We start from the raw sequence: 13125 nt of genomic DNA on the forward strand, positions 1-13125 counted from the left end.
GTGGCCATGGGAAGAGTGTTGCGCCTGCATTATTTTAAAGTTTTATATTATCTTATATAAGCGTATTTTGTATTTAATGTTTATTCCAATTAGAAATCATTTTCTAGTTTACCAAACATTTTTTTTATTCTCTGTAAAACCCATAAGTGAAGCTGCAACTAACACCGAAAATCTGTACATGTTAATTCCGTTAGCGATCTATTGCTAAATGAATTATCCACACCTTGTTTGCTGACGCACCACCTCATAGATGGATGTGTCCGTCTCGTCTGTTTTGTATCGTAAGAAAGGTTGAAAGTCAAAGTATGTAGGTTTTGTAGATTCCGTATAACTTGGATTATTTTCTGAATCGTACGTATTTCACTTTCAGTTGCTGAGCCCCAGCCAAGGGCATTGCCTCTTAACCAATCAAAGTTGATTGGAAGATGATATCATGGCCAATACGTATTAGGCAAGGTGAATAATATATAGATAAATGAAATAACAAACAAAGCATATGATCACCTAAATACTATATAAACAAATCAAAGATATGTACACATACTATTAACTAAAAAACGAATCTCATCTCCACCGAAAGCTTAAGACTATTAAACGATGGAATAATAAAAGTCTCATTTTATTATCAACTAAGATAAGTTTGTTGCCAAAAGAATAATGCAAGATTATTATTATTATGTGGTTGTCACTTAAAGTTTCACCCTATAAAATGCCCACAAAACTATTCAAAATCTATAACAAAAACATATGGGAACTCAAGGACGCTGTAAAGGGTGCAAGAACTACCTGACAGTGCCACCTGGGCAACCATGTTCGGTCTGTTACACGGTCAACAACCCGAAAAAGAAGGGTAAGTGCCATATCGGTGCACGAATGCTCGAGCATTTAGGTGGTTATGCAGACCAAGTTTTGAGCAATTATCAGTATAATGACCCTTATGGACAGCCTCAAGCATATGCAGGCTATAATGCTCCACAAGCGTACGGTTCTGGCTATTATGGCGTACCGTCACAAGGGTATGGTTTGGGATATTATAACCGGTACTATAACCAACCGGTGCATGAGAAGAAGCGGGCAGTGTTGTGTGGGGTGACCTACAAAGGTCACCCCAAGACACTGCCTGCTAGTATAACTAATGTTAGGAGTATGCATCGGTTATTGCTCAACCTCGGCTTCCAAAGTGCTTCCATTCGCGTTCTTACAGGTTTCGACACGCTTTTTTGCCACCATCCGCCTTTTTCTTTTGTTTGAAAGGGTTGTTTAGAGTTTTTTTTTTTAACGACAAATGTTACTTCTAATATAGTTTACACCAATAAATTTACTTATGACAATATATCAAATATTCACATTTATGCTCAAACATACTAATTAATTATGGCATTTGAATGATTTTAATTTCTTCAGAAGAGGAATCAGATCCCACCAGGACCCCAACAAGACATAACATAATAACAGCTATGGAGTGGCTAACCAAAGGTAGCCGATCCGGGGATTCGTTGGTGTTCTACTACGCAGGACATGGGTCCCGCGTGCCGGATGCCAGCGGAGATGAAATAGATGGGGTGGATGAAGCAATATGTCCTGTTGACTATAGCAAATCTGGCAAGATACTAGATGATGAGGTCAATGAGATCCTTGTAGAACCATTACCTCATGGTGTAACACTTCATAGTATTATGGACACTTGCTTTAGCGGAACTGTTCTTGACCTGCCTTTTCTTTGCAGGATTGATCGGTGAGTATGTATTAGCGAACACTGTTAGACCATTTGTAGTGGACGTTAGCCCCACTCCACCTCGGTATTTTTAAGATGTTAAACACCATTACACGCCAATAAAATGGCGGGCGTGAGGGCTTTGTTGTGGGGCCAAGGTCTTGTATTAACCAATCAAACAATTTTTCACACTTTTAGTTAAATAAAAATCAAATAATAATTGTGTTTTTAGTTAAACCACTAAACACATTTGATGGTTCAGTTAGTGAATGTCTCTTCGCCTACGTGGCAGTGACATGGCAAATACTTTTTTGTTAGTTAAATTCCTCCACTATACATAGTTTTACAACACATATGCATAAGTTTTAGTTAGAGGTGGTAACATGGGCATCCCGAGTTTGGGTTAAAACGGAACAATTTTAAAAATGGGTTCTTTTGAAAACGCATGATGACGTATGGGTGGTTCTTTTGGTTAGACTATAAGTCTGGTTGGTCGCTATCTAAGATAGTGACTTTGTAGTTGAAGTCCCTATCTAAGATGACGACTTTACTTTTTTGCATACTAGTATGATTTAGTCATATTTGCATACTCTAAAAATGTAAGCACACTATCTTAAACCGCGACTAACCCAGAAACAAGATCTAATAATAAAAACCACCATTTGTCATCTGGCCTTTTTAAAAGAACCTATTTTTAGAAACAAATCCTTTGAATCGAGTTGGGCCAACGATACACTTTTTTTTCCGTTTAAGACAATGAATATAAAATACAACCCAAGTCGAGTCAATTTTCAGACAAATTAAGTCGGAAGACTGAAAATTAGATTGTATGCAGGAGAGGATTCTATAACTGGGAAGTTCAGCATCCTTCACATGTTTCACCATATGGTGGTACTAGTGGTGGAACAGCAATCTGTATTAGTGCTTGTGATGATCATCAAAATTCAGCTGATACATCGGTTAGTATGCTAATCTGTATTAGTGCTTGTAACAATGCGATTAAGTACAAATAGATATAAATAGCTTACTCAACATGTTGTTTACGTACGCGCAGGTTTTCACAGGCAACGCGATTGGTGCATTGACTCATAGCTTCGTTCAAGCTGTGGGTAGTGCGTATAGATGGACATATGGAGATTTACTTGACAACATGCGCAGAATAGTTCGTGAAGCTCAACAACAACAGGGCATAGATGCGCCATTTGCATCGCCTATGTCGCAGGTTAGTTTGATATCTACAGCTAGTCTGATTACTGTAAGTCTGTAACATGTATAATTAACTACAGTGACATAATAGTAGACGAATAATTAACAATATTGATCACTGGAGTTCGAAATTGAAGTAAGACGCATTTTTAGAAAATGGGCCGAAAATGGTTTATACAGTAATTGTCCAAGCAATAATATTTGGTTTATTATGCACATAAACATACTTTTTGACATCCGTTCGCAAAAGAAGGCGAACGTGAGAATTTACCAAACAACTGCATTTGATGTTTCTATTTATGCATCTCAAATTATATATAATGAGGTTCTTCGCGACCCTTTATTTGATAGATTATTTGTATGTACTAACATTGATGAATGACAATTGCAGGAGCCTCAACTATCTTCTTCTACAAGATTCGAGATTTACTCCGAGCCTTTTAACTTGTAGACTCCATCTTACCATCTATCTATAATCTATACATGAACAGAAAATAAGGCATGCCCACTTGATCTTAAGATATGCATTCGTTTACTATCATGTCGATTCTTGATTTACAAGTCATAACTATCGACTAAAAAGCCTTCGTTTTGGTATGATAAAATAACTCTTATTTCATATTGTAATCTTTACATTTAGTAATGTACTTTATATGCATATAAATGAAAAGGTTTGATCATACATGAACGGATCAAAACAATTTGAAAAATAAATTTACAAATTTACAAAATACGGGTGTCACAATAACCAACGACTAAGTACCGAAGTACGACCTACCCAAGAAGCTGTAAGCAAGAAAAGAAAGAAACATGTTTTAAACATGGATTGTGACATTACACATTTTCTATGTTGCTTCATGAATGAACATTAATTACATAATTAATAACCATATTTTGTGACACATCTAATGTCACCATCTAGTAACATACATAACATTTTATGCAATTTCTAGACTTTTGACATCTTTCCATCACTCGGTTTCTTGAAAACCATGGTTTTTCGATTGAACAACTCGTGCACCTTCTTATTTATCGTCGAGAATCAAGAGCTTGCGGGAAGTGGTGCACCAACTAGCGTAGTACTGATGAAGGTTCGAGGATGGGCAATGAGTGAAGTGATGAAGCCATAAAGACAACACATTTTCTTGCTCTTCATGTTTTAAACACATTATGAGCTCACCAAACACATTTTCAAGCTCAGTTTTCTCATTAATACTTAGTACAGGTGCATCTGTGCCAAGGCTTGATCGACACAAAAACGGTAACCATGACATCAACATTTTCATTTTGATTTTCCTTAGCTCCTCCATGGCACCCTCTTCATCGTCTTCGCTTCCCATACTCGCCACTTGCTTGAATAAATACACTGCGTCGAGTTTGGGTTTATGTTACCACTTTCTAAGTTTGGCACTTAAAAGGAATCTAATATTGTAATATGCAACACTATATGGAAAATGTATAACCGATCGGTTTGGTTAATTTTCAGTTTCTGTTATCTGTAACTGCACATAACGGTTTAATTACAAATTTAAGCGTTAACAAAGATAAAAGATTTCAAAGTTTGAATACATATCTAGGTCTAAAATTTTATACGTTACACTCAATTAAAGATTTTCTAACATCAACCGACATAATAAAGTTGTAACATATCAAGCGTAGTTTGGTTACTTGTTACAACTTGAAAACATTATATGCTCAAGGTTGGCTTAACGAGTTTAGAGGCAAAAATTGTGACCCTTTCATGATCATTATGAAAAAATAATAATAAGAAAAAAAACACTTGTTACAAGTTTTGAACTCATGACATACAACCTAGCAATAGCTATGTTTGCACGAGACCAATACATAAGTTTGTCACAAGACTAATAGATAACTTTGAATTTACTTTGTCCCTTATAATATATCTATATATAGTGTTTATTTTATTTGGAGGCCTTAATTAAGAGTGAGCTTGAAGCTCTTGCCCGATTTTGTTGACCCACGGCCGGCCCTGTCTATGCTCTAACTTGACGAAAAAATATTAAATATAGTTATTAATATCATATTACAGTGTTTGGGTTTTGATCAAATACAAATAAATTAACGTGTTAATTGTGATAATTAAGTAGTGTAATTATATATACAAGTAGAGTAATTATGTAATGAGTAATTATGTAATTACAAGTAATTACATAATTGCGCTACTTGATTATCACATTAATTTCATTTGTACGTTAACTTTCACTACAATGCTTATTTATATTTAGCTCACAACTCAAAATAATCTTTTTTTAAGTCTCTTCCTTTTTTAATTATAAGGTTCCCATACATTGTAATTAATAGTATTTAATACACAAACTATAATTTAATTTTACAATTTTTTAATACATAAACAAAGGTCAAAGGGGGGAAAGAACTAATACCAGAAAGTTTGACCAACGATCCTTGAAGCCGCGGCTGAGCCGAGAGAGCCACAAAACCCAACTTAGAAGCCGAAGCCCACTGACAAACAGCTTCATCAACACTCCCACAATCCTTCAGCTTCTTCGCAAGCCAAAGCAATTCAGCCGCTAGCTTCTCACCCGACCCCCCAAACCGGTTTTTCCCTTTCACAAACCGGGTCCACGCCACGTCACCAATATACCCGACCGTCTTAACCACCCGGTCCAACACAACAAAATAACCGCCACCACTATTCTTCTTCTTAACCTCTTCTTCACCGGAATATTCCTCTCCGTCACACTCACCGCCGTCCACCGCCGTCCACCACCGCCAGTTCCAGATGTTCAAGCGTCCGTGAAAACGCGCCGGCGAGTGCTCCGGCGTTGACTCTCCGTAACGGCTCGTACTCCACCTGTAGATTCTCGTCCATCAATTTCTCGGCGTACGATCGGACAATCTCGTATTTTCTCGAACTCACCGGAATCTCGTTAACTATCGCGAGTAGTTGATTAAGTGCACGTGCGATGCACGTGTCACCTTCTAATTTACCATCGCCGGCGTCCGTACACTTTCCGTAACCGTAACCACCGGAATTGGAATAAAAATCGGAATTGAGAGCAGAAGATATCATATTGAGGAAGAACGTGAAGGCGGTGATGATTAAGTAACGTACGGTCTCGATTAGTTTGAATTTGTGTGTGAAATTGAACAGTGATTCGTCGGTATGAATGTTGTGGCTGCCAGAGGAGATTCCGTCATGTTTTCCGGTGATCGGAGATATGGAGTTACGTGAAAAACGGTGCTAGGGTTTTGCTGTGGTGATGACGAATAGTGACCATATAAAATATCGTTCAAAGTATTCACGTACGTTTCCACTTTTAAGAATATAATAATAAAATTGACTTTTTGGTTTAAAGAAAACTATTACGGCGTCACTTAGACGTGTATTCTTGAAAAGCGTCTTTATATCTTCAATAATTTCTTTCACTTTAATCTCCTTACCTTCAAACATCTTTTCATTTCTCGCTTTCATAATCTCCAACACGCTATTATGATTATCCCGTGAATTGGCTCTTTTCCTATCACTCCGAGCTTAACGGTCTTATGAAGCTTGATTAAATCTCTAATCAAGAAACAATAAATAGGAGGATTATTTCACAATCTACCTATATGTTCCCACACCACTGCTGATAGCATGTAATAATATGATCCGCCGTCTCCCTCCCCATCTCACATAAAGCACATACACTATCCAAGACCCTTATGTTTATTCGTTCCAGAGCCCCTCGAGTTGGGATCCTATTCATCTCAACCCTCGAGTTTGTTTGTATGAGTTGTTACTTTATAAAAGATTCATCTACCCGGAAAGAAAATAAAATTTTAAAATTATGCGTCTCCCACCTTATACTAAATGCGCCTAAATGTTTTGGGATTCGGGTTACATTACTATCGTTGCATTGTTATGTCATTTTTGAGTTATGATTGAATACTAATGATGTTATGTATGACTTTTGCCACGTTCTAAAGGAAATAGCCTTGGAAAGTGAAGAGATGCGACGAGGATCTAGAGGGTAAAACCGGACATGGCATTGAATTAAAGGCACAATATTATGGTCCTCAAAACTCAAAAGGACAAAAGGAATATTTCCTATTGACCGGTACAAATGCAAGAAGTGGTTGTCACGTTTCGTTAGGTCGTTACAACATCTGGAGACTAGTGATGTGATTAATGTCGCCGGCCGTATTCGCTACTATTATAAATAGCACATAAGTTAGAGAACTGAGGCTTGCTCTCATTTTCACATGTACTTTTGCTCTTGTACTTATTGGTTGAAAAGAAGAATCCAATGACTGATGCTCATGGTGTTCTATCTTACTGGATTGATTTCAATTCAAAGGCTAGAGAACGAACTATCGAAGAGTACGAAATACTTGGTTCAATGTGCATGTAATTCCTTCTTCAGAAAGTGGTCTTTAAAGAAAAAGTTTTTCATTCGTCAATCTTTCAAAAGATTTAGAATCCCCGTTCAACAGCAAATAACAAGTTATCAATATTTATCTTACTCGACCCAACCCAACCCAAAAGTTCGAATGCTAAGTTAAGAGAAATCCGATTATTAAAAAAATCAACCCCAAAAACTTTTGTCTGCCATTGACTCCTTTTACTCACCAAGACTGCAAATTAATATCTTAATTCTCTTATAACAACTATGATATAATATTTCAAAATTTTGAGATATATTTTTATAAAATCACTTAGATAACTATACTAACATTGCAGTCTTCCATTAAGTAAGTGCATATAGGAACACATGTGCTACCAAGAAGCCATAAGCAAGAAAATAAATAAACATGTAATTAAGAAGTATTGTGACATTACACTACATTAGTGTCATGAGTGCATTCATTTTTGTCGTACCAAACTTTCTATTAGCTTAGTTTTTCATCATCATCTTCATCATTATTATCACCGTCATCATAATCATCTATTATTTAAACAGAACACAAATTATAGCCATCGGAATATACACAGTTATGTTTACGAACTATATCGTTTCACTATTCAACCGGTGTAATGCACTGGTTTGTAACTAACATACATAATTTCAATTATAAAGTATATAAAATATTTATTAAATTAATCGAACGTTTTATATAATGAATTACTCCGTGTAATACACTGGTTGTAAAGCTAGTTCTTATAATATAGTAGCTTCTATTTGTAAAGTCCCAAAATTGGTGAATATTTTATATTTTTAGAATAAATATTTCAATAAAAATAAATATTCAAAAGGGTGACTAAAATATCGATAAATTTATATTTTAAGAGTTCAGGGATATGTATGTCTCAGTTTTTTAAAATCGAAAGTAAATACAAAACAGGAAGTTAAATAAAATAAAATAACAAACCAAAAGTCGAAAGTAAATACAAGACGGGAAGTTAAAAAAATAAAATAACAAACCAAAAACCGAAAGTAAATACAAGACCGGAAGTTAAAAAAAACAAAAAGATGAAATAACAAACCAAAAATCGAAAGTACATACAAGACGGGAAGTTAGAAAAAATTAAAAAATAAAATAACCAAGCAACAACACAAGCACGAACAATTCAATATCCTTAACAGAAAACAAACTGTAATCCATAATGGCAACGAACTTTGTAAACCCTCCATAATATACAGCCTATAATACTGCACATACCCATCCTAAAACACAAACTTCTTCATGTATTCTCGTCACTTAAATCTCACAACAATGCACGATATATCATCTTTACTTTCTCGCTTCAAAGCCTCAGCTGCTAGCTGCTTTGCTGCCTTTTCTGGGTCCCGGATCTTCAGCGCAATGTTCACTGCCTCTTGGTTCGTCATTACCTAAATCAACACCCATAATAAAAGTCAATCTCAAAGTCAAAGACACTTGTTGACTTTATAAAGTCAAAGTTTTGCTTTTTATTTACCTTCCACAACCCGTCACTTGCGAGAATGAGCATTTCGGTATTTGCATCAACTTTTGCTTGTTTTATATCCGGGTCGGACCGTATATGAATCTTGAGATTCCTGTCTCCAAAAGCACGCGAAACCGCTAGTTGTCCGTTCACTCTCGCAACATCTCCTGAAACATAAATCAATATTGGCTAAAAAGTAAAAAAGGAAACAATCTACTAAATCATGAATTTATTTATATCATGAATATATTACTAATATTTGTAATCATAATATGTTCTAAGATGACCTGGCATGTTTGAGACGAAGCCGCCTTTGTTTTCAATACTGGTCCTCTCTTTATTAGGCTCATGATCGATACTCATCTGAATTGCCTGCCCCTTTCTTGAAAGAACCGCCCGAGAATCCCCGACATTTGCAACCCATAGCTTTTGACCATTGATGAGGATAGCAGTAACAGCAGTGGACCCACCTCTTCTGATATCGGGATTGTGAGAAAGTATTGTTTGGTCGGTTCTTTCGTAGGCTTTTGTAATCGACCTCTTTGGATCTTTCCCCAACTACCAGGAGGCGGAATGGTTCTCGAAGATATCTCGGGTCCAATCTCCGGTTTACCGGTTTGCGGAGTCCGTGATGGTGATGCTGGGGATGAGCCGGGTGTGGAAGTCTGCCGATGCGCAAAAGATCCCCATCGTCCTCGAATACGGTTCGAACTCTGTTCCTTACGGTATGCTTTGTTTCTTATTGTTGATTTCGAATCTCTTCTAACTTTTTTCCTGTTTATTTCAGAGGGGAACGACTTGCAGTCGCTCCTAAACCCGCGGGAGGCTGATGGTCCCGCTCGGATGGGTACTCGCGCTCTAGACGAGAACGAGTTGCCCATCCTAGAACAAACGGCGGATCGGTTCGTGGAGGTCTATCCGCTAGGCCATGAGATCCTTAGCGCCCGTCGGCCAGGTAAGGCGCTATTCGACCCTCGACCCCTCAGTGTTGAAACCTCTGCTGGAATTCCTCTAATCGTATGTTCTGATGAGGAATCCGCAGATGGTCCTCCGTTGGTGCGGAAGAAGAAGGCTGCCGGCGGGAAGGGGAAGGAGAAGGCCTCCACTGCCGATCCAGCGCCTCGGTCTGATTCGGAGACCGAGAGCGAAGAGGTGGCGGGGAATCCCGGTGGTGATAAGACCACTGCTCCGGAGGCTGCGACTGTCACCTCCGGAGAGCCCAAGAAGACGACGGTAACCGGCGCAAAGAGGCCGGCTCCATCGGGTTCGTCCCCGCTTCTCCGTACCTTCAGGCTCAAGAAAACCCGTAAGTACAATTTTCCTTTGTCTTTAGCTTCATAGTTTAATATCGTTAACACTTATCTTCTTTACGCAGGCGTGGATGTTGACGCATTCCAGGGTGGAGCGCAGAGTGGTACCTCCCCGCCAATGACGGTAGGCCCGGTCATCCTACCTGAGGCGACGACCCAGGCAGCTGCGCCTGCGCCTGCATCCGCTGGTTCAGTTGCTCACTCCTTTGAGCCGACTGTTCCAGCTGTGATGACGTCACCGCCGGCTGTGAGTGCTATTTTTACAGCATCCTTCACCGAGCCGGCGGTTACTATTGCTTCGGATTCCGCGGCGGCTGCTACCATGCCCCCGCCATCGGCAACGACGGCCGATCCATTAGGTACGCATGGGGCTTCTCGCCAATCTCTGCCACCTTCCCATCTGCCTGACCTCTTGGATGGATTTCCCTTGGGTTCAGGTGATGGGTTCGGCGGCTATCGGCCTGTTATTGACCCTACAGGTGCGTAGGGTTCTTTTGGCCCTTTTCATTTTTTTTTTTTTTATATCATCTTTTCCTAACTGCTTTATGTTTTTTGCAGTGTCGGATTCCAATCAAGTGTATGTTCCACGATGGAACATTCGCCGAGGAACAACCCTTCGCACCCCTGTGGAGTGCGTGGAATGGGCTCGTCACGCTGCTCCCAGTGGTGCGTTGGGGGAAGCCATGGCTAGCTACCAGGAGGGTAGGCTAACCAATGAGCTTCGGGTTCTCCTAGCCCGGATGCAGCCGCGCGTCGAGCTGCTTTGTCGTGAAAACGACAAGTTAAAAGCAGCTCGCCTTAAAGAAGTAGCTCAGGCGCGGGCTGTCCGGGAGGAGAACCAAAAACTTACCGCAGTGGCTGCGGAGAAGGAGAAGGCCTTCAAGGCCCTCGAGGTTGAAGTTCAGGCTTGACTCGAGGCCCGTTCCAAGGCTGCCCAAGCTGTTAATGAACAGCTTCGGCTGTCTAAGGAACTGCGAGGAACGCAACCGAGAGGGCCACCAAGGCTGAAGCTGTTGCTGAGCCTCTACGCGTGGAGAATGAAGAGCTTAAAGCCAAATTAGAGGCTCTCCAGCTGGCTCATGATGCCTTGGCGATGGAAGGCGCCAAAAAGCTCCAGGAGATCTTGGACCAGAGGGGGGTGCTTGACCGTACTGAGCGGAAGCTAAAGGGCGTCGAAGAGGCTGCGGCTAAAGAAGTGTTGCTTGCCAACCTCAACAAGAGTGAAGCCGAACGCGCCCGTAACGAAGCTCAAGCTGCCCTCCAAGAAGCTCTGGTTGCCAAGGAATGGCTTCTTCGAGAAGCGTTGTCTCAGGTAAGCTTTCATCTCTTTACGCTTTCCTTTGTAAATAGAAAGGGTTCTGATACTTATATTTTCTTGTAGGTTGTGCATCGGGTCTTCTCAGCGACGTATTATGAAGATGCTATGAGCGCAGCCCTCAACGCTTCTCATGAGGATGGGGAAAGGGCCGGCTTCCTGCTTGGTCTAGGGTTCGTTGAGAAAGGCATCCCGCATTCCAACTTCCCTTTGTACAATGTTGATACTGAAGCTGTTTACGACCAAGCAGTGAATCAGTATGCCGCCTTCCCGCATCCGGTGGTGGAGAAGGTGAACGAAGTCGCTGCTGCTGATGATGGGCTTGCTATCCTTAGAGCTTTCCTTGAACCACCACGCTCTACTGATGGCTCTGGTCCAAGTGGAAGTGGTCCTGAAGCTTGATTTTGAAGATCCCTTTCCACCACTAGCATAGCTTTTTGCTTTTGTATAGCTCTTTGTAATATTTGAATTTTGATGAAATAAAGATTGTGTTTGTTCTTTGCCTTGTTTATTTTACGCATGTTTTGATCTAACTTAGCAATTTCTTTAGTACTTAGATAAGTTAACTTTTTAACGTGGTAAATTATAAGTTTGTTTCGCTTCCTCTTTCATGATTGTGCGGGTATGACCGTCACTTACACTTAGTAGGATGGCTTAACTTTACTTATATCTGACCTGCGTGGAAGTTTTCCTCATCTTTTCCTTTGAAATTTTCTAAGTGTTCAGAATAAGTTAACCTTTGAACGTGGTAGATGATAGGTTGAAGTTTTGCTTCCTTGTTCGTGATTGTGCGGGTAAGACCGTCACTTGCACTTACAAGGATGGCTAAACTTTACTTACATCTGACCTGCGTGTAGGTTTTCCTTAAAACTTTTAACATTTTTAGCGTTGTGTTTATGCGGGTTTTGCCGCCTTCCACACGTAACGACTTACTTCTCCCCCCATTTATGCGGTGAATACCGGCACAATAGTGTGGGAAGTTCATAAGTATAAAGGTAAGGCTATCAACACATTGTGAAAGGAGAATCATTTCCATTAGAAGTGGCTCTAGGCCTTTTCTTTACAAGTTTGGAATTGATCTACATATAACATTTGCGTAATTGAGCTCCATTCCATGTTCTTGGGATGGGAGTGCCATTGAGCCTTTCGAGCCGGTATGCGCCCTTTCCCAGGACTTCTTTGATGATGTATGGCCCTTCTCAGACCGGGGCCAACTTTCCTGGGCGTTCTTGGTTCGAAGCCTCGTTGTTACGCAGTATGTAGTCTCCTATTTTGAAGTTGCAGAGTTTTACCAGCGTGTTGTAGTACTTTTGCATTTGTCGCTTGTAGTTCTCTTCACGCACTGCGGCTAAGTCTCTGCGTTCCTCGGTTAGCATTAGGTCTAACCGTCTTTCCGCATCATTGTCTTCTGGCTGAACAAGACCCTTGGTGAGGGTAACCAATTTCGACCGGGACCATGGCCTCAGTGCCATAAGTGAGACTAAACGGGGTTTCTCCCGTACTGGCCTTCTTCAGCGTTCTGTTTGCCCAAAGGACGTGCGGAAGCTCGTCCACCCAGCCGGATCTGTGTTTCAAGAGTCTTTTCTTTATGCCTTCGACGATGCTTTTATTTGCTCTTTCCACCTCACCATTACCTTGCGGGTGTGCCACTGAGGTAAAGGTGTGGGTGATTTGAAGTTCTTTCAGCCACTGTTGTAGCTTCTTGTCAGCA

At 40.2% G+C, this 13125-nt stretch overlaps 3 protein-coding genes across 3 annotated transcripts; 1 reads left to right on the forward strand and 2 right to left on the reverse strand.

Annotated features, from left to right (window-relative positions):
* Positions 1 to 747: 747 nt before the first annotated feature.
* Positions 748 to 3460, forward strand: LOC143538633 (metacaspase-3-like). The gene is made up of 5 exons (XM_077032148.1): positions 748 to 1204; positions 1405 to 1735; positions 2550 to 2673; positions 2769 to 2936; positions 3312 to 3460. Exons 1-5 carry the CDS (start codon positions 748 to 750, stop codon positions 3369 to 3371), a joined length of 1140 nt encoding a protein of 379 aa, XP_076888263.1. The 3' UTR covers positions 3372 to 3460.
* A 204-nt stretch (positions 3461 to 3664) lies between these two features.
* On the reverse strand, positions 3665 to 5972 carry LOC143538613 (uncharacterized). Its single transcript, XM_077032130.1, has 3 exons — positions 5647 to 5972; positions 5323 to 5591; positions 3665 to 4286 (listed from the first exon to the last, which is right to left on the reverse strand). The coding sequence occupies exons 1-3, from the start codon at positions 5970 to 5972 to the stop codon at positions 3946 to 3948; spliced, it is 936 nt and encodes a 311-aa protein (XP_076888245.1). The 3' UTR covers positions 3665 to 3945.
* Positions 5973 to 8263: 2291 nt separating this feature from the next.
* On the reverse strand, positions 8264 to 10128 carry LOC143538615 (putative protein phosphatase 2C 10). The gene is made up of 4 exons (XM_077032131.1): positions 10104 to 10128; positions 9077 to 9337; positions 8802 to 8956; positions 8264 to 8715 (listed from the first exon to the last, which is right to left on the reverse strand). The coding sequence occupies exons 1-4, from the start codon at positions 10126 to 10128 to the stop codon at positions 8578 to 8580; spliced, it is 579 nt and encodes a 192-aa protein (XP_076888246.1). The 3' UTR covers positions 8264 to 8577.
* Between the last annotated feature and the right edge of the window lie 2997 nt (positions 10129 to 13125).

This window comes from Bidens hawaiensis, unplaced genomic scaffold, assembly GCF_021521415.1.
Source record: "Bidens hawaiensis isolate Kalapana, Puna unplaced genomic scaffold, B.hawaiensis_p1.1 tig00011661_1, whole genome shotgun sequence".
Classification (NCBI taxonomy): domain Eukaryota; kingdom Viridiplantae; phylum Streptophyta; class Magnoliopsida; order Asterales; family Asteraceae; genus Bidens; species Bidens hawaiensis.

Coding starts and splice junctions, on each gene's coding strand:
- LOC143538613 (XM_077032130.1), bottom strand. CDS start 5,972: ATGATATCTTCTGCTCTCAATTCCGATTTTTATTCCAATTCCGGTGGT. Junction 5,592..5,646: donor GTGGACGGCGGTGGACGGCG/GTGAGTGTGACG, acceptor GAAGAAGAATAG/TGGTGGCGGTTATTTTGTTG. Junction 4,287..5,322: donor ATCGTTGGTCAAACTTTCTG/GTATTAGTTCTT, acceptor AACTCGACGCAG/TGTATTTATTCAAGCAAGTG.
- LOC143538615 (XM_077032131.1), bottom strand. CDS start 10,128: ATGAAGCTAAAGACAAAGGAAAATT. Junction 9,338..10,103: donor GCTAAAGACAAAGGAAAATT/GTACTTACGGGT, acceptor AGTTGGGGAAAG/ATCCAAAGAGGTCGATTACA. Junction 8,716..8,801: donor CAAGTGACGGGTTGTGGAAG/GTAAATAAAAAG, acceptor GTGTTGATTTAG/GTAATGACGAACCAAGAGGC.
- LOC143538633 (XM_077032148.1), top strand. CDS start 748: ATGGGAACTCAAGGACGCTGTAAAGGGTGCAAGAACTACCTGACAGTG. Junction 1,205..1,404: donor TTCCATTCGCGTTCTTACAG/GTTTCGACACGC, acceptor TAATTTCTTCAG/AAGAGGAATCAGATCCCACC. Junction 2,937..3,311: donor TTGCATCGCCTATGTCGCAG/GTTAGTTTGATA, acceptor TGACAATTGCAG/GAGCCTCAACTATCTTCTTC.